The sequence below is a fragment of the Lynx rufus genome, unplaced genomic scaffold, assembly GCF_022079265.1.
Source record: "Lynx rufus isolate CCGP_SWC_20201006 ecotype Redwood Valley unplaced genomic scaffold, mLynRuf1.p SCAF_17, whole genome shotgun sequence".
NCBI lineage: Eukaryota > Metazoa > Chordata > Mammalia > Carnivora > Felidae > Lynx > Lynx rufus.
Window position 1 is genome coordinate 29583775 of NW_025814831.1, and position 25417 is coordinate 29609191.

Here is a 25417-nt window from a genome sequence, read left to right on the forward strand (position 1 = left end):
AAGAAATCAGGAAGAATCCCAAGTGATTCTATAACAATCTACAGCTCCAACAAGACACTGCAGCCTGAGAGCATGGTCACAAGGTGTCATGGTATAATTGCCTCAAATTATCCACAGAACCTTGCTAAAAAAGTATGTAGAGTATTGAGAAAATAACTTAAGAGGAATTAATATAGGGGTGCCTAGGTGGCTTAGTCAGTTAAGCATCTAACTCTTGATTTCAGCTCAGGTCATGATCTCCTGGTTTGAGCACAACATCAGGCTCTGCACTGACAGCACAGCACAGAGTCTGCTTAGGATTATTCCCCACTCTTTCCCCACCCATGCTGTCTCAAAATAAATAAATTAATTTTTAAAAAAAGAGGAATTAATATAGATCTGATACTTAAAGTCATGGGAAAATAGGATTATAAAATAATAAGTATAATTTGATCCCAATAAGGAAAGAAAAATTAGAAGGCTCTGTATCAACATGCTAACACTGATTCTCAAAAGATGGTGCAATTTTCGGGGCGCCTGGGTGGCGCAGTCGGTTAAGCGTCCGACTTCAGCCAGGTCACGATCTCGCGGTCCGTGAGTTCGAGCCCCGCGTCGGGCTCTGGGCTGATGGTTCTGGGCTGATGGCTCGGAGCCTGGAGCCTGTTTCCGATTCTGTGTCTCCCTCTCTCTGCCCCTCGCCCATTCATGCTCTGTCTCTCTCTGTCCCAAAAATAAATAAACGTTGAAAAAAAAAATTTTTTTTTTTAAATAAAAAAAAAAAAAAAAAAAAAAGATGGTGCAATTTTGGTTGATATTAATTCCTTTCCTTTGTGTTTTTTATATTTTCTAGATGTTTTAACGATGTATTTTTACAATTGAAAAAATTTAAAGCAGTATCTGTTAGGCCTCTAGTCTGTATAGTACTGACTGGCTAATTTTACAAGAGAAATACTAGCTTTTATAATAAAGTCTTATTGTATTACTTAGTTATTTAGTTTCTCCCAAGAGACAAGGAAAATTCTATTTTCCAGGCACATTATAAAATTTTTACTGAAAAAAAAGTACTATATTGGGGCACCTAGGTGGCTCAGTCAGTTGACCATCCAACTTCGGCTTCGGTCATGATCTCACAGTTTGTGAGTTTGAGCACCACATCAGGCTCGCTGTTGTCAGAGCAGAGCCTGTTTTGGATCCTCTGTCCCCCTCACTCACTGCCCCTCCCCTGCTGGCACTTTCTATCTGAAAAATAAATAAACATAAAAAAAAAGTACTATATCGTTCAGGGTTACTTTATTTCTAGTCCCCCATAAACCAATAATCTTTTATGTTTGGCTTTGCCAAAGGAAGAATTATATTAACCAAACCAACAAACAAAAAGAAACAAAGATCACAGAAAACAAGCACTTTTTTTCTAGTTTATGTATGTTAAAAAGGAAGGGGAAAAAAGACAAGAAAACTTACTCGCAATTAGCAAGTGTGGACAGAGATGCATCCATCTTCTCTATAGGGGGAATCTGAGCATAAAGCTTTATCTCTTTGGCTTCAGATGGCTTCTGACTGGTTTTCTCTTCCTATGATAAAAATTAATTTGGAAGAAAGTGATCCCTGATTATAATACAGAACTAAAGTCCAGAATTTTGCAAGGCTTTTCAATGTTTATTTCAAAACAATTATCAGAATTTTGTAACTCTGTGCATTCTTTACAGTTCACTTAATGAGATTTACTAACTAACCCTGATCACCAGGCTTTTACATGGCTCATTCAGATAATTGTTAGGTTCCAACTGAATGAAAGGAGGAGGAAAGAAAATAACTTTTATTTCTGTAATATTTAAAATTCTTTAGGAGTCTATCAATGAACAAAAACAAAACACGACAACATTTTCTTGGGAAGAATTCCTTGTGGCTAATCACCCTTTTCTTAAATATCAGATTTAGATCTGGAAGATTCAACTATTTTGCATCTCTTCTTGCAAATCTTTTACTATACATGGTTCAGTCTGAGATAGAACCCCAGATACCAAGAATTTTGGAAGATACCATCTTTACAACACAGCTGAGGTCAAAGCTGTTTGCTCTATAATAATTTACTACTAAATTCTACCTTAGAGGAGCTCCTGGGTGGCTCAGTAGGTTGAGTAACCGACTCTGGATTTCAGTTCATGTCATGATCTCCCGATTCATAAGGAGTTGGGCTCTGTGATGACAAGCTTGGAGCCTGCTTGGGATTCTCTCTCCCTCTCTCTCTGTCCCTCCCCAACTCACAAGCGCACATGTACTCTCTCTCTCTCTCTGAAAATAAATAATTTCTTTTTAATTTTTAAAAAATTTATTTTGAGAGAGAGAGAGAGAGAGAGAGCGCGCGCGCGCGCGCGCGCGCGCGCGCGCGCAAGTGGGGGAGGGGCAGAGAGAGGCAGACAGAGGATCTGAAGCAGGCTCTGTGCTGACAGCAGAGAGCGTGATGCAGGGCTTGAACTCACAAAACATGAGATCATGACATGAGTCACCCAGGCACCCCTAAATAAACTTAAAAAAAAGCTTTAAAATAAATTCTACCATAAAGTTTAATTTCAGTACTATGTACACAATTTAAAATTTAATTATCAATATATACTGCATCATAATATTTTCTAAATACCTCAATACTTAAAGTCAGTTCTCTCCAACAAAACAGGAAGCTCCTAAGGTGCAGGGACCATTTCCTTTGCTTTCCTATGTTTTCTATAACATAGTGCAATATAAGACACATAGAAGCTTATTTTTAAAAGTCAAGTAATAAGATATCAATACTAGAAAATATACGATCAGTTGAAAAAAAAGATCTAATACACATCCACTTGGTACTTATTTTTGTGCCATACATTTGTAGGTTAGGGGAGCAGAAACACATACCTAATAGACCCTCAATAAATGTTAGATTAATCAGTGAAAGAGTGAGCTTAATGTCTTCAAATAATCTTAAAGTCAAAGATTTATGGCCACAATATGATCTACAAATAGAACCGACAACCCAAACCAAAAAAGCAATTACTTATTATCATAAGTAAATAAAGTCCTAAAATCTGATTCAAAGAAAATCTAATCTAATAACAAGCCTATTCCATATGTACTTTTTTCTTTAACAAAACAGATTTGGGGCACCTGGGTGGCTCAGTCGGTTAGGTGTCCAACTCTTGATATCAGTTCAGGGTCATGAGTTCAAGCCCTGCATTGGGCTCCATGCTGGACACAGAGCCTTCTTAAAATAACAAAAAACAAACAAACAAAACTCCAGATTTTTCATTAACCAAACAGAAATGAATTATTTAATCAATCAATTAATTAATTTAAATGTTTATTTATTTTGAGAGAGAGAGAGAGAGCATGCAAACGAGCGTGGGGAAGGGTCAATGAGAGAAGAAGAAACAGAGTCCCACGCAGTCTCCAAGCTTGTCATCACAGAGCCCGATGCAGGGCTAGAACTCATAAACTGTGAGATCATGACCCGAGCTGAAATTGAGAGTTGGATGTTTAACCGGTTGAGCCACCCAGGCACCACCAGAAATGTGGTTTTTAAACGCAGAGTACAAAGAAGTTTATAAGCAGTGAAACAAGAATTCAAAAATTTTTTATTCTATCCACCCTATTTTCCCTAGACACCATCTCCTGAAAGACTTTTTATTCAAAGCCTAGCTACAAAAGCAAAAGATGCATTGTTATACAAAAAACTATTGATAGCATTGACAAAAAAGTTATCACAGGGCATAGAAATTGAGGAGCCATCTCTATACTCTGTGGAAAGTATATCTATAATGCTGAATTACTACTGTTCAAACATCTATAATGTTGAATTACAACTGTTCAACATTCTTTATAGAATGTTATATTCAAAATATTTATAGTTTGTATTTAATGCATGTTTTTTACAATGCAGTTTCCTTTCTAATGTTAGTATCTGCTTTAGTATGTTTTCCAGCTTTATTGACATGTAACATTGTATAAATCTAAGGTGATGATTTGATACATGCATATATTGCAAAATGATTAACACAATAAGATTAGCTAACTCGTCTATCACCTCACATAATTTTTTTTTTAGTGCTGAGAACATTTAAGATCTACTCTCTTAGCAACTTTCAAGTATATAATACAATATTATTAACTATAGTCACCATGCTGTATATCAGATGCCTAGAACTTGTCTTATAACTAGAAGTTGTACCCTTTAACCAACATCTCCCCAAGTCCCCCACATGCCAATCCTCAGCAATCAACATTCTATTTTTTGTTTCTGTGCGTTCAGCTTTTTTAGATTTCACATATGAGTGAGATCATAGAGTATGTCTTTCTCTGTCTGACTTATTTCCCTTATCATAATGCACTCAAGGTCCATCCATGTTGTCATAAATGGCAGGATTTCCTTTTTTGTGGAAAAATATATATATATATATTTTTAATCCATTTATCCACTGATAGACATTTAGGATACTGATAATGATATAACCCACTGATTTTAATCAGATTTTCCCAATTTTACTAGTATTCATTTATATGAGTATAAATGCTTTTGTATGTTTGTATTAAGTGTATACAATTTTATCTGTGTAGGTGCATGTACCAACCCCCACAGTCAAAATAGCTAAATAGCTCCAGTACCACAAAGATTCCTTGTATTGAATGATCAGATTTAAATACCTATCCAAAAACTCTCCTTGTATGGTCTCTAGAAGAGGTAAAAATTCATATACTCACCCATCTGGCTAGAGCTTCTTTGATTGTTGTTGCTTTTGCCTTAAAAAGAGAAGAAACAAGAGTGTCTTTATTGGTATGATTTGTTGATTCAACTTTTATGCAGTAATTATTAGCCTTGGCATCTACTATTGAAAAGATTAACTTCTTTCTTTCAGACTTTATATGCAAACAAGCATGTTTTAATTTCCTGGAATCAGAATGATTTACTTAAATACCTTTCAGAGGTGCACCTGGGTGGCTCAGTCAGTTAAGCATCCAACTTCAGCTAAGGTCATGATCTCATGGTTTGTGGGTTCAAGCCTCACATTGGACTCTGTGCTGAAAGCTCAGAGACTGGAGCCTGCTTCGAATTCTGTGTCTCCCTCTCTGTCTCGGTCTTTCCCCCACTTGCACGCATGCTCTCTCTCTCAAAAATAAATAAGTAAACATTAAAAAAAATAAATACTTCTCAGATAAATTAAGGAAATCATGGTGTAATACCCATATACTTCACTCCACTTGCTTTACAAAAAAGATATACCTTTTAACATTTGATATTAAAATATATCTTATTTCACTGATTCTAAGATCTACATCTTTTACATTTTGACATCTTTGAAATTTGGATGCATTTTACAACCAGGAACAATTTACAATTACTGTGGCCAGGTGGCAGTAGTAAATATCTAGAAAAATATTAACCATTTTATTTCATATATTTATATTCCTTTTTATGTTTGCAGAGAATGATATATGATAAAAATTTACATGCCCAAATACAATTAAAAAAATTTTTTAATGTCTATTTATTGATCTTTGAGAGAGAGAGAGAGAGACAGAGAGAGAGCGCACACAAACAGGGGAGGGGCCAAAAGAGAGAGGGAGACACAGAAGCTGAAGCAGGCTCCAGGCTCTGAACCATCAGCACAAAGCTGGACAGGGGGCTTGAACTCACAAACTGTGAGATCACTACCTGAGCCGAAGTCAGATGCTTAACCAACTGAGCCACCCAGGTGCCCCCCAAATATATTTAAAAGAACTCTGTTAATAAGAACAAAATAAAAATTCTAAAGGACAGGAAATTACCTGTCAGGGTTTAATTCCAATTTCTTATTTTTCTTTCTTAGAACATAAAATAATGTTGCACTTTATAATCAATAGTATCTCAGATTCAATTTAATATGACACAACTTTAAATGTGAGAAAAGGAAGACATCCTTTGAATTATTGCTAGAGTTAATTAAAAAAAGAACAAAACCCCAAACAATAACAAAAGGAAAAATGTTAAAGTATAGTTGACCCTTGCACAAGATGAGCATTAGGGACACCAACCTCTCTCCCCTGAACAGTCAAAAATCTGAGTATAACTTTTGACTCCCCCAAAACTTTACTAATAGCCTACTGTTGACCAGAAGCCTTACCAATAACATAAACAGTGGATTAACACATATTTTGTATGTCATATGTATTATATACTATATTCTGAAAATAAAGTAAGCTAGAGAAAAGAAAATGTTATTAAGAAAATCATAGGGAAGAGGAAATACATTTATAGTACCACAGTGTATTTAACTGAAAATAATCTACATAAGTGGACCAGTGCAGTGTTGCTCAACATGTATATCCTCACAATGGCATATACATGCCATTATGTCTAGAAAGTAAAGACATAGTAATAAATAGCCCTTGAGTTACAAAGTAAACTATAAATTAAAGTAAAACTAAAGACAAAAAATATTAAAATTTAAGGAATATAACATTTAAAAGGAGACTTACGGCTTCAAATACATTTATTTTTTTTTTCAAAATGTATATTTATTTTTGAGAGAGAGAGACAGAGCATGAATGGGGGAGGGGCAGAGAGAGGGAGACCACAGAATCCAAAGCAGGCTCCAGGCTCTGGGCTGTCAGCACAGGGCTCGAACTCATGAACCATGAGATCATGACCTGAGGTGACGTCAGACACTTAACCAACTGAGCCACCCAGGTGCCCTCAAATACATTTATTAAAATATAAGAGAAAACATTGAGGAGGGCACTTATTGGGATGAGCACTGGGTGTTGTATGTAAGCGATGAATCATGGGAATCTACCCCCAAAACCTAGAGCACACTGTAGACACTGTACGTTAGCCAATTTGACAATAAATTATATTTTAAAAAATAAGAGAAAAATAAGAGACACAAAACAAATATGCTAAGCATTCAAGACATTTCAATAAGCACATCATTGCAAACACAAAGAAAGCTGAAAGAAATACAAAGGAAGAAGTTGATGAAAACAGACCAGAGGAAAAAAAAGATGGACATAACTAAAAGTTGGTTCCTAAATTTCTAGCAAGCCTAACTAAGAAAAAGACAGCTATAGAACAAAAATATAGAATCAGAGGAAATAATATAGATACCATAAAGATTTAAAAGTAAAATACTGGGGCGCTTGGGTGGCTCAGTCAGTTAAGCATCCAACCCTTGATAATGGCTCAAGTCACAATCTCATGGTTCGGTTCATGAGAAAGAGCCCGAGTCTGGCTCTGAACTGACAGTGTGGGGCTTGTTTGGGATTCTCTCTCCCTCTTTCTCTGCCCCTTCCCTGCTCACACACTTTCTCTCTCAAAATAAATAAATAAACATTAAAAAATAAATAAATAAGGGGTGCCTGCTCAGTCAGTTGAGCATCTGACTTTGACTCAGGTCATGATCTCATGGTTTGTGAGTTCGAGCCCCACATCAGGCTCACTACTGTCAGCGCAGAACCTACTTCAGATCCTCTGTCCCCCTGTCTCTACCCCTCCCCAGCTTGCACTCTCTCAAAAATAAACACTTTTAATAAACAATAAATAAATAAATAAATAAATAAATAAATAAAGTGAAAATAAAATTTTATAAGCAAATATGTGGTAATAAGTTTGAAAACCTAAACAAAGAATGCATATTTAGAAAAAACACAAAAGTGCTGAACTGTCACAGGAAGAATCAGAAAACCTGAATAGGCCAATAACTATTTTAAATGTTAAAAAGATAATCAGGGCACCTGGGTGGCTCAGTCGGTTAAGCGTCCAGCTCAGCTCAGGTCATGATTTCAGGGTTCATGAGTTTGAGTCCCGCATCAGGCTCTGTGCTGACAGCTCAGAGCCCAGAGCCTGCTTCAGATTCTGGGTTTCCCTTGCTCTCTACCCCTCTCCCATTTGCACTCTGTGTGTGTGTGTGTCTCTCTCTCTCTCTCAAAAATAAATAAACATTGAAAGAAATTAAAAAGAAAAAAAGGGGCGCCTGGGTGGCGCAGTCGGTTAAGCGTCCGACTTCAGCCAGGTCACGATCTCGCGGTCCGTGAGTTCGAGCCCCGCGTCGGGCTCTGGGCTGATGGCTCAGAGCCTGGAGCCTGTTTCCGATTCTGTGTCTCCTTCTCTCTCTGCCCCTCCCCCGTTCATGCTCTGTCTCTCTCTGTCCCCCCAAAAAAATAAATAAACGTTGAAAAAAAAAAAAAAAAAGAAAAAAAAAAGATAATCAAAGGCGCACCTGGGTGGCTCAGTCGGTTAAGCATCCGACTTCGGCTCAGGTCAGGATCTCCCAGTTCACGAGTTCAAGCCCCGCATCAGGCTCTGCGCTGACAGCTCAGAGCCTGGAGCTTGCTTCAGATTCTGTGTCTCCCTCCCTTTCTACCCCTCCCCTGATTGCGCTCTGTCTCTCTCTCAAAAATAAATAAAAACATTAAAATAAAAAAGATAATCAGAGGGGCGCCTGGGTGGCGCAGTCGGTTAAGCGTCCGACTTCAGCCAGGTCACGATCTCGCGGTCCGTGAGTTCGAGCCCCGCGTCGGGCTCTGGGCTGATGGCTCAGAACCTGGAGCCTGTTTCCGATTCTGTGTCTCCCTCTCTCTCTGCCCCTCCCCTGTTCATGCTCTGTCTCTCTCTGTCCCAAAAATAAATAAACGTTGAAAAAAAAATTAAAAAAAAAAAAAAAAAAGATAATCAGAGATTTACCTTCATTCTCCTTTCCTAAAGCTCCAAGCCTAGATAATTTTACAAGTAAATCCTGCCAAGTTTTCAAGGAACAGCTATTCCCTGTTATAAAAGTTGTTTCAGAAACGAGAAAAAGAGGGAAAACTGCTAATTTATTTTATGAGGCTAGAATAACCTTGATGCCATAACCAGATAAGGACTCCTCTTCTCAGCATAGATTTGAAAATCCTAGATACAACAACAGATCTCCAAAGCCAATGGGGAATAATAATCGTGATCAAGAATGGCTAATCCCAGGAGCATAATGATTGTTTAACAACAAAAAAAGCCTATAAATATAATTTACTAAGAGTTAAAGGGAAATTGCCTATCTAATAACAGCTACATACCAAAAACCTAAAGCAAATGCCACATTTTATGAAGAAATTCATTCATTTTAGCAAATATTTATTATCTACTATGTACCAAACATTCTTTTACATGCTTAGGACATATCAATGAACAAAACAAAGATTGCTGCTTTCCTGAAACTTACATCTATTGGCAGGAAACAGATGAAAAATAATATATTTAATAAATAAATTATATAGTATAATAGAAAGTGACAATTATTAAGGAAATTGGCTGCTTAACCAACTGAGACACCCAGGAGCCCCTAGAGTATGTTTATTTTAAATAAGATGGTTAAGGAGGATCACACTGGAAAGATCGAAAAGTATATAATCAGAGGAGGGGTCCGAGATGGCAAAGCAGCATCAAAGTTCTCTGCTTCTCATCCCTGAAATGCAACTAGATCAGCATCAAACCACTTTGCACACCCAGAGAATTAATCTGAGGATTAACACAGCAATCTGCATAACTTAAGCCACAGAACTCGCAGGTATTCGGGATGGAGAGGTGAACTGGGGAGAGAGAATCTGTGGAGGGTAGGGAGTGGTATTTGCGGAGAGAGGACAGAGAAAGGGGGGGGGAGAGTACAGGAAAAGCACTCCCCTTGAAAGTAGCTGGAGAGAGGGGCGCCTGGGTGGCGCAGTCGGTTAAGCGTCCGACTTCAACCAGGTCACGATCTCGCGGTCTGTGAGTTCGAGCCCCGCGTCGGGCTCTGGGCTGATGGCTCAGAGCCTGGAGCCTGTTTCAGATTCTGTGTCTCCCTCTCTCTCTGCCCCTCCCCCGTTCATGCTCTGTCTCTCTCTGTCCCAAAAATAAATAAACATTGAAAAAAAAAAATTAAAAAAAAAAGAAAGTAGCTGGAGAGAAAGAGAAAGAGTGAAAGCACCCACAAGTACCTAAACAAGAAAAGAAGAGGGAAGAGGGTTTCAATGTCATTAGGATTATATAAATAGGGCAGAGTAGCATCAGAAATTCTGCAGCCCAATACCTGGAGGTGCTCTGGTGGGAAGGGCAAATCCCCAGAGGCAGGCAGCGAGGTCTGAACAGTCCATGGGCCACACAGGGAGAAGTGGTTCCCCTGCTACCCTGCTAGGAGGGCATTTGGTAGAGGCCATGCAGTCTGCCCACAGGCAAAGGTCCCAGCAGACCCCGGAGGACATGACTGCTGGTATTGGAACAAAAATGCCAGAGTGTGGTAAAACCTGGTGTGGGTTGTGTGTTGTGATTTACCATAATCCCTGAAACACTGCCACTATGCCATCAGATGAACTTAGACTGGGGCAAGCCAGCATCCAGCCACAACCTCTCATCCTCTACAGCAGCATGATCACAAGGAATGTCCCCAGGGGCAAGCAGGCATCCGGCCATTGCTCAGCAAGACCCTTCCTCAGAGGGTTGGAGCAGGTCTAAGCAGCAGGGCCCTCAGAAGTGAGGGGTTTGGAAACACAGTCCCATCTGAGATAAAATTCAGGAGGGAGGTGCCATCTAAGCTGACGGCTTGGACACAGACATTGTAGAAATAGGGAGTGGATGGAAACCAGAAACAAAGAAGTTGTGCTTGATTGCCAGTAGGGTAGAGCAGAGTTCTGATAGTAGAGACTGAGAAGCTGGATGCCATTTTCACCTCTGACACATGCACACAAACACGTGCACGTGGGCCACACTGATCTGCTCCAGTAAGCTAAGCAGCGCCACCTAGCGGAGAACAGAGTCATTACACCATGACCTGTCCAACTGCACCAACCAAGCCCTAGAGAACCACCATAAGTCTCCACCTGATTTGCGAACGGACTATAAAGTGCTTCATAGTTTGACTTCTAGGGGAAACCAGATGTAATTTCATTCAGAATTCATTCTGTTCACTGGTCCATCTATTTGGGGGGTTTTTTGTTTGTTTTGTGTTTTTTCTTTTCTTTTTCTTATTCTTGGATACAGAAAGAGAAAAAAATATTTTTATTCTCCATTGTTATATAATTAAAAAAAATTTTACTACATTTTTTGGAAATTTATTTTTTTATTCTATTTTACCTTCTCCAATTCATTTCATTGTATTTTATTGTATACCTTTTTAAATTTTTTAAATTATTTCTTACTTTTTTCTTTTTCTTTTCTTTTCTTTCCTTTTTTCTCTATGAAATTAAGCTTCTTTCAAGGATCTAGGATCAGCATGTCAAACATACCTAGGATCTAGCTTCCTTTATTTGATTTTTTGGTATTGTTTCTAATCTTTTTAATTTTAATTTTTTATTTTATTAATTCTTTTTCTTCCTCCAAAATGACAAAACTAATTAATTAACCCCAAAAGAAAGAATAGGAAGAAATGACAGTCAGGGACTTATCAACACAGATATAAGCAAGATGTCTGAACTAGAATTAGGAGTCATGATAATAAGAATACCAGCTGGGGTTGAAAAAAAGCATAGAATCCCTTTCTGCAGAGATGAAAGAAGCAAAATCTAGTCAGAATGAAATTAAAAATTCTATAACAGAGATGCAATCTCAAATTGTTGCCATGGCTGCAAGGATGGATGAAGCAGAGCAGCGAATCAGTGACATAGAAGACAAAATTATGGAGAATAATGAAGCAGAAAGAAGAGAGAAACTAAGGCAAAAGAGCACGATATAAGATTTAGAGAACTCAATGACTCACTAAAAAGAAATAACATCCAAATCATAGGAATCCCAGAAGATGAAGAGAGAGAAAAAGGGGTAGAAGGTTTATGTGAGCAAATCATAGCAGAAAACTTTCCTAACCTGGGGATAGACACAGACATTAAAATCCAAGAAACACAGAGAACTCCCATTAGATTCAACGAAAAGGCATATCATCAACAAGGCATATCATAGCCAAATTCACAAAATACACAAATAAGGAAAGAATTATGAAAGCAGCAAGGGGAAAAAAGTCCTTAACCTATAAGGGAAGACAGATCAGGTTCACAGCAGACCTATCCACAGAAATTTGGCAGGCCAGAAAAGAGTGGCAGGATATATACAATATGCTGAATCAGAAAAATATGCAGACAAGAGTTCTTTATCCAGACAGGCTGTCATTCAAAATAGGAGAAATAAAGAGTTTCACAGACAAACAAAAACTAAAGGAGTTTATGACCACTAAACTGGCCCTGCAAGGAATTTTAAGGAGGACTCTCTGAGAGGAGAAAAGACAAAACAAAACAAAAAAGACCAAAAGCAACAAAGACTAGAAAGGACCAGAGACCACCACCAGAAACTCCAACTCTATAGGCAACGCAATGGCAATAAATTAATATCTTTCAGTACTCACTCTAAATGTCAATGGTCTAAATGCTCCAATCAAAAGATATAGTGTAACAGAATGGATAAGAAAACAAGATCTGTCTATATGCTGTTTACAAGAGACCCATTTTAGACCTAAAGACACTTTCAGATTGAAAGTAAGGGGATTGAGGGGTACCTGGGTGGCTCAGTCAGATAAGCGTCCGACTTTGGCTCAGGTCATGATCTCACAATTTGTGAGTTCAAGCCCCACTTCAGGCTCTGTGCTGACAGCTCAGAGTCTGGAGCCTGCTTAGGATTCTGTGTCTTATTCTCTCTCTGCCCCTCCCCCACTTGTGCTCTGTCTTTCTCTGTCTCTCAAAAAAAATGTAAAAAAAATTTTTTTTAATAAAATAAATAAGATATTTTAGGGGCTCTTGGGTGGCTCAGTTGGTTAAGCATCCAACTCTTGATTTCAGCTAAGGTCATGATCTCACAGATAGTGAGATCAAGTACCAAGTCGGGCTCTGCACTGACAGCTCAGAGCCTGCTTGGGATTCTCTCTCTCTCCCTCTCTCTCACTGCCCCTCCCCTGCTTATGCTGTCTCTCTCAAAATAAATAAGTAAAATTTTTTTAAAAAGGTATTTTGGGGCACCTGGGTGGCTCAGTTGGTTAAGCATCCGACTTTGGCTCAGATCATGATCTCATAGCTCATGGGTTCAAGCCCCTGGTCAGGCTTTGTGCTAACAGCTCAGAGCCTGGAGGCTGATTCAGATTCAGTCTAGGTATCTCTCTGCCACTCCCCCACTTGCGCACTGCATCTGTCTCTCAAATATAAATAAACATTTTAAAAGTTTTAAAATAAATAAACTTTTAAAAAAATATATTTTGGGGCACCTAGTTGGCTCAGTCGGTTAAGCTTCCGACTTCATCTCATGTCATGATCTCCCAGTTTGCAGGTTCAAGCTCCACGTTGGGCTCTGTGCTGACAGCTCAGAGCCTGGAGCCTGCTTTGGAGTCTGTGTCTTCCACTCCCTCTACCAACCCCCCCCCCCAACTCATGCTCAGTCTCTCTCTCTCTCTCTCTCTCTCTCTCTCTGTCTCTCTCTCTCAAAAATGAATAATCATTTTAAAAAAGTTTTTTAAAAATGGTTATTTTTAAAAAGTATTCTCTTTAAGATTCCAATACATCAAAGATACCTACTATCATTCCTACTGTTTAACATGATATAAGAGATTTTTGTCAATGTTATAATAAAATACAAATTAGAATGATTAAAAGGAGGAAATAAAACTCACTATTGGCAGATGATCATCTACATTAAGAACAGTAGAATAAATTGACAAATATTAGAACAAATGGAGTTCAGTAAGTGAAGAACACTATTGAGAAAGTTAAGAGAAAAGTTGTGAGAAGATATTTTCAATATAAAACCAACAAAAACTAATATCTAGAATGTAGGAGAAACTCCTAAAATTCAGAAACAAAAAGGAAAATTAGAAAAATTTTACAAAAAATATAAACAGAATTCACAGAAACTGAAATCCAAATGACTAACAATATCATGAGGTATTCAAACTCACTGAAAATCAGAGAAATGCAGAATAAAACAATGCGATACTAAAATATATCCTCAGCTTGGCAAAAGTTAGAAATTTGGTGAGAAAGTAGAACTCTCATGCATTGCTAAAGGAAGTAAAAACTAACAGAGCCAAGGGTGCCTGGCTGGATCAGTCCGCAAAGCATGCAGCTGTCAATCTCAGGGTGTGAGTTCAAGACCCACATTGGGGGTAGAGCTTACTTAAAAAACAAACCAAACTAGCAGAGCCATTATGGAAAGTAATCCGACAGTGCCTAAGGAAATTAAATATGCACAGGCCCTCTGACTCTGAAATCCCACTCCTGGGTACATTTCCCAGAGAGATCCTTACATGGGCCCATGAAAAAAACACACAGAAGAATACTTTCAAGTTGGAAGCAATCTAGCAGTCTACAAATTGGTTTATAAGGTCACTAATTCCTCTATAGATTGCAGGAGTCAAAAATAGAAATGCCTCAAGGACCAGTGGCTAATGGATAAATGGGTAAAAGTGGCCATATAAAGATGTTAACCTTTACTCTAGTTCTAGAAAACAACTGGCAGGTGGGACTTGATTTACCCTAATATCACATTTCTTCAAATATTAAAACTCCATTATTGAAAATAACACCCATGGGGTGCTTGGGTGGCTGATTCGGTTAAGTGTCCAACTCTTGATTTCAGTTCAGGTCATGATCTCATGGTTAGTGAGATCGAGCCCTGTGCCAGGCTCTGTGCTGATGGCGCAGAGCCTGCTTAGGATTCTCTCTCCCTCTCTCTCTGCCCCTCCCCTGCTCACTCACTCTCTCAAATAAACATTTTTTTAAAAACCACCCTTATTTGGGGGCACCTGGGTGGCTCAGTCGGTTAAACATCCGACTTCAGTCCAGGTCATGATCTCATGGTTCATGAGTTTGAGCCCCATGTGGGGCTCTGTGTTGACAGCTCAAAGCCTGGAGCCTCTTTGGATTCTGTGTCTCGGTCTCTCTCTGTTCCTTCCCTGCCTGTGCTTTCTCTGTCTCTCAAAAATAAATAAACATTAAAAAGTTTTAAAGAAAAAAACACCCTTATTTTATGTACCAGTAAGAGAGAAAAGATGTTGCCAGGGCTCCTGGGTGGCTCAGTCGGGTGAGTGACAGGCTCTTGATTTCGGCTCAGGTCATGATCCCAGAGTAGTGGGATCAAGCCCCAGGTTGGGCTCCATGCTCAGCTCAGCTCAGCTTAATATTCTCTCTCTCTCCCTCTGCCCCTCTCCTCTATTCTCTTTCTATAAATAAATAAATTAATAAATAAATAAAAGATGTTGCCAATTATATGACACCACCATATTTTAGTAATACAAATATGGGTGTAAAAATGTGTCCAATGGGGAAATATGATATTTCTGATTTTTCAGAGAGGCCATAAATCTGGGTTTTGATGTGAAATATGATCATTTAAAGACATTGGAAGCTAGTGTTTTTTAATTAAAAAACCATGTGGGCCTGATTTCTGGAGGGCTCTAGAACCGCCAGTTTCCAGTCTCAGCTAGCTTCCTGATTCTCTATTTGAAGATTTTCAATAATTTTCATGGTACATGCTTTCAGGATTATTTAGAGCTGATTATTTCTTCACCTGAACATAAACCTAGGTTCCACGGGTGCCTGAGTGGCTCAGTCCGTTAAGTGTCAGACTTCGGATTCAGGTCATGATCTTGTGGTTTGTGAGTTCGAGTCCCACATCGGACTCTGCACTGGTGGTGTGGAGCCTGATTGAGATTCTCTCTCTTTCTCTCTCTCAAAATAAATAAACTTAAAACAAAACAAAAACCTAGGTTCCAGAACTTTTTACTCTCTTTGGCAGTGGTTTTCAGCTACATGTCTGTGGAATAAAGTAAGGAAAGCACAGAGAAAACTACTTTTAAGAGTAGTATTTAATCTTGTGGTTGAGGGCAGGCATGAATTCGTTATCATTTCAATTTCCTGGGCTCAATTTCTCCCCACTTAAACAGCACTGGAATCACAAAAAGAAGACAACTAATTAAGGATGCCTGGGTGGCTCAGTCTAAGCATGAACTTCACCTCAGGTCACTCAGGTCATGATCTCACAGTTCGGGAGTCACAGTTCGGGAGTTCAAGCCCTGCCTTGCAAGGGCCCTGTGCTGACAGCGCAGAGCCTGGATCCTGCTTGGAGTGCTGTGTCTCCTTCTCTCTCTGCCCCTCCCCTGCCCCTGTTAACACTCGGTGTCTCTCTCTCTCTCAAAAATAAATAAACATTGAAAACAAAAAAGAAGACAACTAATTATACTTATTCTTCATAAACATCTCCATCTGGCAGGACAATCACATACATTGCTAAAACAGCTCTGACTGGGTCTGTAACCAACCAACAACATTCCTATTCCTTTTCAAACTACTAGCTGGATCTACCAAATCTGTAAGCAAAACAGTGCATACTTTAAGTAGGCGTTGAGGAACATCAGTAGGTAAAATCACTACTTCGGAAGGAGCTTTGATTGGATAGACCACTGATAGATTTCAAATCCAAGGTAGCGGTATTTCTCTAAATGTGATGGGACACCCTCCAATTTTAGAATCACTTGAGGTGCATTGTTGAAATGGACATTCCCGAACCCCATCATATTAAAAATTCATAACGTGCATTCCAACAAGCTCAATCTTGGGCCGCCTATACTTACGCATACTTAAATTTGAGAAACGCTATCCTAATATATTCTATCAGAGTGGGCTTTCCAATGCTACCTAATAACTGCACTTACAGTCATTCAGAGGGCAACTTGGGCACATCACAGGTTAGGAATACTGCTGCACTCGGTGTTACACACATTCCTCTCATAACTAGCTCCCCGCGCCCCGTCTCGCCAGAGAGAAAATTACTTCTATGTACAGAAAAATCCTTATTCACACACTCTGCCTTCCATCACCTTTCCCACTCTCGTCCGCTCTTTTTCGAGCATTTCCTGTCCTTTGCCCTCCTTTTCTCTGTCAGAGTCCGACCATATTAACCCAACCTGCAATCCGCCCCAGGCCGCCCTCACCCCAGACCACCCGGTGGCAGGGCTTCTCTTTCGCCTCAGGCCTCTGATTCTTGAGCTAGCTAACGTCGGTTACCGGCTTCCTTCCGCTGATCGAGGACCCCCCCACCCTTAACACGCCACAGTCACCCTTTTCCACTTCCAATCCCTTCTCCTCTTTGGCTACGAGGCCTAGAGGGTACTCACCATTCCGGCCGTTGCTACTGTCACTGCTCTGGTTGCTAGGGCCCGCCGAGGTCAGTGCGCGTGCGCACTTCTCGGAACCCTCCGCGGATCCCAACCCTGGCAGCGGTACTTTCTCCCCGCCCCCCCGGTGGCGTGAGCGGGGCATTGTGGGATGGCGCGGCGGCCGCTTTGGTCCTCCCGCAGGGCTGCAGCTCGCCTCCCGGTCGCTGTGGTGGGGCTGCTGGTGGCACGCGGGACGTGAGAGCTTAACGGCGCAGCGTGGTCCAGAGATGCTTTCTGCCGAAAGCAATTTCAGCTAATCTGAAGTGATGTACCTGCCTAAGTTTAAAACTTTAAAACCTTGCTATAAAATTCCCTTCCCCTGCAGATTGCCCCTCGCATCTTTCTTTTTATCACCTTCTGTAATTCACCTGGCATCCGATTGAGGCTATATTCAGCAGGATTTCCTCGGTTACCTTCCCCCAGCCCCTCCAGAGGAGAGTGAAAGCATAAAATGCTGGTTTTATAAAACCGAAGTGTCTTTGTCCCCTCTCCTCCTCTTATTAAATTAGACAAAAATGGTAAAAATACTGAGTTGCTAAGGGCATGGAGAAATGGGGACGCGTATATACCTGTTTATAATGACACAGCCTTTCTGGAGAGCTGTTGGCAATAGTATAAAAAGCTTTAAAAACGTGTGCACCTCTGTGACCCAGTAGTTCGACTTCTAGGACTTCATCCTGAAGGAATAATCAGACAAGTGCAGAGATTTATGTTCAAGGTTTTAATAGCAGAAAGATAAACAACCCAAATGTAAACAAAAACGAATTGGTATTATTGAACATCCGAATGATGAAATAATATTCTTCCATTAAAAATGCTGCTGAAATGCATCTGCTCACATGCAGGCAGCCATGATGTTTGAATTTAAAATGCAAGTTATCAAACAAAACAGCTGGTATAATCTTCTTAAAAATTGTATACTGAACACACATTTATACATACCTATATCTTAAAGAATATTATGAGGGTCTATTGTTTGCTGCAGATTGAATTGTGTCCCCCCCACCCCCGCAATTCATGGGTTGAAGCTCTAACCCCAATGCGACTGTTTGTGGAAATAGGGACTTTAAGGAGGTAATTTCAGTTAAATGAGGCCATCAGAGTGGGGCCCTAATGCAATATAACTAGTGTCGCTATAAGAGGAATAGATAAACCAGGAGTGGTGGTCACAGAAGAAAGGCCATCTGAGGACACAGTAAGAAGATGGTCACCTGGAAGCCAACAAAAGAAGCCTCACCAAAAACTAACACTGTAGGCACCTTGATCTTGGAATTCCAGCCTCCAGTACTGTGAGGAAATAAATTTCTGTTGTTTAAGCCACCCAGTCTGTGGTATTTTGTTATGGCAGCCTTAGCAGACTAAAGTGTTCATTTTGCTTATTTTCTGGTCATTCTATAATGTGGCTATTTTAAATTTTGAAATAACAAATTTCATTTTGAAAAAGGTAATTTAACCATAGTTATTTAAAAACAGGAAAAAGTAAAATGTGTATTAAAGAAAATTAAAATGAATATTTATAACATATGCAGCCTTTTTTCTTGTAGTGTTGTTTTGTTTTTGTTTGTTTGTTTGTTTGAGATCTCCACACCTCTCTCTACATGTCTCCAAACTAGAATTTTTCTTGGCTGCCAAAATCTTTGCCAGTTTTGTTGATGGGGTTGAAAGGGGAATCTAATCCTCAAACAGATCTCATAACAGAGTATGCCTCTTACTCAAAACTGTGGATTACTTCATAAGGCATTGCATTAATTGTGAAATATCATTAGCAAATTAATTTTATCTTCATACTTGCTCAGAATGTTACTTTTACTTCCTCCTTGTCATTGGAGGAGTAAACTTTGACCATGAATATGTTTTATTTACCTCTATATAAACTATTTACCAATATATAAGCAAAAATTTACTGGTCTCTGAAAATTAATTTATAATATCATGCTACATTTCCCATCAAGTACATTTTGAGTTTCAGATTCTCAAAGGTTAAAAACATTCACACAGGGGCGCCTCGGTGGCTCAGTCGGTTGAGCGTCCGACTTCAGCTCAGGTCACGATCTTGCGGTCCGTGAGTTCGAGCCCCGCGTCGGGCTCTGGGCTGATGGCTCAGAGCCTGGAGCCTGCTTCCGATTCTGTGTCTCCCTCTCTCTCTGCCCCTCCCCCGTTCATGCTCTGTCTTTCTCTGTCTCAAAATAAATAAATGTTAAAAAAAAATTAAAAATAAAATAAAAATTTAAAAAAACATTCACACAGGAAAAGAATGAAGAATTATATACTTTGGATCCTTTCTTTGTTCTCTTAAATCCTGCAAAATGGCAAAATAGATCCCAAAAGCTGTTCACCAGAAACTATGGCTTTGGATCTACTTGTTGCTGCAGGCCTAGGAGTAAGATAAGAGAAAGATTAAAAATATTATTGAAACAGTTTCCCCAAATTCAGAAATCACCAGACCCATTGAAAAGGAACAGTAAAATAGTGTGAAATGATAGCAAACCAAATGTTAAGGAAACTTTAATGTTCTAAACAAGAATGTGGGTTGAATAAAAGAAAAATCATCATGTTTAACAGCTGATTAGAGATTGAGCAAAATAGCTAAAAGTTGTATACCCTAAAATAAAATTTTTTAAAAAAAACTTAAAGCCTGAGAGATTCATTAATTATTTAGGTTATTTATATAGTCAAAAAGTTTATCAGCTCAAATTAGAATGAGCAATGTAGCAATTTTCAATAGTCCACTTCCCAGATTATTATTCTCATTATACTTATTTGGTAAAAAGCCAATTTCTCCCCTATGTTTTTGGTCTGTTTTTTAAAAAACATCATTTAGGGATGTCTAGCTGGCTCAGTAGGAAAAGCATGCAACTTTTGATCTCAGGGTCGTGAGTTTGAGGCCATGTTCGGTGGTAGAGATTACTTAAATAAATCAAACTTAGAAAACAATCTTTTAAAAATCTTACATGAATAACCCCAAAATCTGGAAGTAATACATATAAACACACACACATATATATAAAGTATGACATAGGCTTTCTTGTTGATGTTAATAATTTGAAACTTGTATTAATTTTTTTTTTAATTTTTAAAATAGGGGCACCTGGGTGGCTCAGTCAGTTAAGCATCCAACTCTTGATTTTTGCTCAGGTCATGATCTCACAGTTGAGACTGAGCCCCACATCAGGTTCCACGCTGACTACATACAGCCTGTTTGGGATTCTCTCCCTCTGCCCCTCCCCCATTAGCACTCTTTCTCTGTCTCAAAATAAATAAACAAACATTTAAAAAACAATTTAAATAGTGGGGGCGCCTGGGTGGCTTAGTCGGTTGAGCATCAGACTTTGGCTCAGGTCATGATCTCTCACTTCGTGGGTTCCAGCCCCACATTGATTGGGCTCTCTGCTGTTAGCGCAGAGCTCACTTTGGATCGTCTGTCCTCCTCTCTCTGTTCCTCCCCCACTTGCACTTTCTGTCTCTCTCACAATAAATAAATAAACTTAAAAAAATTTTTTTAGATAGTGTTACTACTGCAAATTAGGGTGACAATACCTCATCCTCTGCCAAAAAGAGCCCAAAATATAGTTCTGACTGCAAGATCTACTGGTCAACCAAAATCAAACGCTAATAATTAATACCATAATCTTTCTCTCCAAATATGTAGAAGAAAAAAAATTAACTAAATTATGAGAAGGCCAGAATTTTAATATCTTCTAATTCCACACATATTTTTAAAGTTTAAGATCAAAGCTCAGAACTTGCATTAAAATTATTTTAATAAATTAAGGCTTATCCACAAATTGTAATTACATTTTTGGTGAAGGTGGTGGAAAGTAGAAGGGATGAACTCTGTTTCCCTCAGATAATTACATTGTCTACTTGTGTCAATTATCAACTTGGGAGGAGAACTGGAATGTGCCTATTTTTAAATATATTTTTGAAACAAAGTGTTAAGAAAAGTTTTTTAAAGTACAGAGATAAGGGAATTATAAAGAACTAGTATGTCAGGGCACCTTTGTGGCTCAGTCGGTTGAGGTCTGACTTCAGCTCAGGTCATGATCTCCTGTTTTCGTGAGTTCGAGCCCCACATTGGGCTCACTGCTGTCAGCCTGTCAGTGCAGAACCTGCTTCAGATCCCCTGTCCCCCTCTCTCTGCCCCTCCCCTGCTTGCACTCTCCCAAAAAATAAATAAATGTTAAAAAAAAAAAAAAGATTCAGTGCTTCTTAGTAATTGCTTGGCAGTTTTAAAGCAAGTAAGTATTTTTGGATTTCTAACTTTCTTTTCTCTTTTTTTTTTAAGTTTTTTATTTTGAGAGAGAGAGAGAGAGAGAGAGAGCACACAAGTGTGAGCAGGGAAGGAGCAGAGAGAGAGGGAGAAAGAGAGAGAAACTCAAGCAGGCTCAGCGCTGTCAGCATGGAGCACAATTCCAGGCTCAAACTCACAAACCATGGGATCATGACCTGACCCAAAATCAAGCATCAGACACTTAACTGGCTGAGCCACCCAGGTGCCTCTCTAAGTTTCTTTAAAGATCCTTGAACAGGTGGCAATTAGAAAAAAAAAAAAAAAATCAAGACCTGACTAACAACAGAAAGGATTCTGACTTCAGTCTACCACAAATCAGCCTCTGGGTCATCGTGTTAGAATTCAGTCCAGCATCTTATTCTCTTATGAGAAAGTTATCATAACCCAGTCGTTGCTCACCATAAAACCTGGGGCCTATATTCATGTATTCACCCCTGTTTAAAACAGTTTTATATTGGGGCGCCTGGGTGGCACAGTCGGTTAAGCGTCTGACTTCAGCCAGGTCACGATCTCGCGGTCCGTGAGTTCGAGCCCCGCGTCGGGCTCTGGGCTGATGGCTCAGAGCCTGGAGCCTGTTTCCGATTCTGTGTCTCCCTCTCTCTCTGCCCCTCCCCCATTCATGCTCTGTCTCTCTCTGTCTCAAAAATAAATAAAAAACGTTGAAAAAAAAATAAAAAAAAAAGCAGTTTTATAACCTCTGGGACAGATAATAGCAAACTAATTATCATATGCCAGTTTTTAAAAAAAAAAAACTTCGGAAGTAGGGGTGACAGGGAGGGTAAGTGAGAAGGCTGGGTAAATGGCAGATTAAAAACTGGTTTTCACTTAGCAATTACCTTGAGTTGAAGCTCAAACCAACCAAACATGGAGAAACATGGATAGTCACCAAAGTTGCAGGCTCTGATGAACTTGAAGCAAGTATTTTTACTTCTTTTAAAAGCTTGCAGATGCCCATGAGAGATCTAGATTTCAGTCATTTGTCAAAAATATTCAATCAATCCCTTAAATGGTTCTGCACATATTCTAAACTTAGTTTGTTAGACTTTACCCTAGATGCAAGTGCAAAAATTCCAAGATCTTCTTCCAAGACTCAATCTGAGCGACAGCATGATCTTTTAGCTGCCCACCTCCCAAAACAGGCACTCCCAACACGGGATCAAGGTATACAGAGAAAAAAGGGCTGTAAGGGGGATCTATTCTGTGGCCGGCGTTAGGATAGCTTAAGAGAGTAAAATTTGTCTTCCCATGCTCTGTGAGATGCTTCACAGCTATGTCAGCATAAACAGAACTCTTCCAATGCCTGTCATCCTCTCCGACTATAAAAAGGAAATGGGCACTGGCTTTTTCAAGGGGGATACGACTTTCCCGGTAGGCTGGATCCAAGGGGTCCTCCAGCGCTTCTTTAACATCATAAGCCCCTGAATCCATGGCAGAGATTTTGTCTAGGTTAGAAGGCAGTCCTGGCAGGATTGATCTACCACATGTAAGGGCAGTAGCTGTGTTAGAGACACAGCCGTTGATGCTCACAACTGCAGCTATATTTGGGAGAAAGCTAGCCATGGAAAATGCCAACTCTGCCCCTTTGCCAGAACCAATCACTCCAATGTTTGGACCTTTAACCTAGACATTGAAAAAAAAGAAGACAAACAAGGAGGGAAGGAGAGAGGGAGGGAGAGAGAGAAAGAGAGAAAGTATGATTGTTAATGAAGTCGCAAAGCACTCAATAAAGAAAAAGCATATAGGTATTCATCAGATAGCTTATGTATTTATTTATCCATTCACGAATTCATTCAACAGGTATTTGTTATAGATATTTTCCAACCCATTAGTACCACCTTCTTTTCACTCTCTCCTGGCCCTAAGGAGTTCATTTTAAACGCATTTCTCTCTACAATCCCACTCACCTTTGGGTGACTTTGCACAAATTTAGCTGCCTCTTCAAAGTAATCTAAATTTAAGTCTTTCATGATTGGAGGTAGATCTTCATAGCCAAAAAATGGCAAAGCCAGAGTAGCAAAACCTCGACAAGCCAGGAGACTAGCTCGAGATTCATTTAATCCTCCATCACCAAACATATCAATCAAACCAGGAAAAGGACCATCTCCTATAAACCAGGAAAGAAGATTAATCTGGGATTAGACAACAGGACATTTAATGGACCATGATACCCAGTTAACATTTTCTAAATCAAATTCTAATTGCACAATTTATATTTTTTCTTTAAAAATATTTTTATTTAAAAAAAAATTTTTTTTTCAACGTTTACTTATTTTTGGGACAGAGAGAGACAGAGCATGAACAGGGGAGGGGCAGAGAGAGGGAGACACAGAATCGGAAACAGGCTCCAGGCTCTGAGCCATCAGCCCAGAGCCCGATGCGGGGCTCGAACTCACGGACCGTGAGATCGTGACCTGGCTGAAGTCGGACGCTTAACCGACTGCGCCACCCAGGCGCCCCAAAAATGTTTTTATTTTTTAACTTCAAAAACATTTTAATTTTTTTTCTGTTTTGAAACATTCACCTAGGGGTGCCTGGGTGGCTCAGTCAGTTGGGTGTCTGACTCTTGGTTTCGGCTTAGGTTATGATCTCAGTTTGTGGTTCGAGCCCCATGTCGCGTTCTGTGCTGGCAGTGTGGAACCTGCTTGAGATTCTCTCTGCCTCTTCTGAGCTCTCTCTTCTCTCTCTCTCTCTCAAAATAAATAAACTTTAAAAAAGAAATAAAACATTCACCTATTTGCCTTGAAAAGAAAACATCTGTTTTGGCTGAAATAGTTTTATTCTTGTGGTTGAAATAGATACTTGTTTTGGCTATTTTGAATAAATGTAAAAATGTTTTTATATTTTTCCCTGTGAGATATCACTGGAAAATGGCGGAAAAAAAATGAAAATTTGCAAAAAAAGATATGGAAAGTGTTTTGGTTTGAACTGTAAGTCCTGATTAATCTAAACAAATAATTCTGGCAGTCTTTGAGTTATGTAACTATAATACCTCATTAAAAAGAAATCCGACCAACTAATCTTTGGCAAAGCAGGAAAGAATATCCAATGGAATAAAGACAGTCTCTTCAGCAAGTGGTTCTGGGAAAACTGGACAGTGACATGCAGAAGAATGAACCTGGACCACTTTCTGACACCATACACAAAAATAAACTCAAAATGGATGAAAGACCTAAAGGTAAGACAGCACGCCATCAAAATCCTCGAGGTGAAAGCAAAAACCTCTTTGATCTTGGCTGCAGCAACTTCTTACTAACACGACTCCAGATGCAAGGGAAACAAAAGCAAAAATGAACTATCGGGACCTCATCAAAATAAAAAGCTTCTGCACAGCAATCAGCAAAACTAAAAGGCAACTGACAGAAGGGAGAAGATATTTGCAAACGACATATCAGATAAAGGGTTATTATTCAAAATCTATAAAGAACTTCTCAAACTCAACACCCAAAAAACAAATAATCCAGTGAAGAAATGGGCAAAAGACATGAATAGACACTTCTCCAAAGAAGACATCCAGATGGCCAACTGATACATGAAAAAATGCTCATCACTCATTATCAGGGAAATACAAATCAAAACCACAATGAGATACCACCTTATACCTGTCAGAATAACTAACATTAGCAACTCAGGCAACAATAGGTGTTGGTGAGGATGCAGAGAAAGAGGATCTCTTTTGCACTGCTGGTGGGAATGCAAACTGGTGCAGCCACTCTGGAAAACAGGATGGAGGTTCCTCAAAAAACTAAAAATAGAACTACCCTATGACCCAGCAATTGCACTACTAGGTATTTATCCAAGGGATACAGTTATACTGTTTCAAAGGGACACATGCACCCCGATGTTTATAGCAGCAATATCAACAATAGCCAAAGTATGGGAAAAGTCCAAATGTCCATCGATAGATGAATGGATAAAGAAGATGTAGTATATGTATACAATGGAATATTACTCGGCAATCAAAAAGAATGAAATCTTGTCATTTGCAACTATGTAGATGGAACTGGAGGGT

General features: G+C 39.3%; 1 protein-coding gene across 1 annotated transcript in view; it reads right to left on the reverse strand.

Moving 5' to 3' along the window:
- Positions 1-17125, reverse strand: part of DNAL1 (dynein axonemal light chain 1) — a 51067-nt gene extending 33942 nt beyond the window's left edge. Inside the window, exons 1-3 of the mRNA XM_047079384.1 lie at positions 17076-17125; positions 4711-4749; positions 1441-1550 (exon numbers count right to left, since the gene is read on the reverse strand). Coding sequence (XP_046935340.1) covers positions 1441-1550; positions 4711-4749; positions 17076-17078 — 152 coding nt within the window. The 5' untranslated portion in view covers positions 17079-17125. The remainder of the gene's footprint in view (positions 1-1440; positions 1551-4710; positions 4750-17075) is intronic.
- Positions 17126-25417: the final 8292 nt, after the last annotated feature.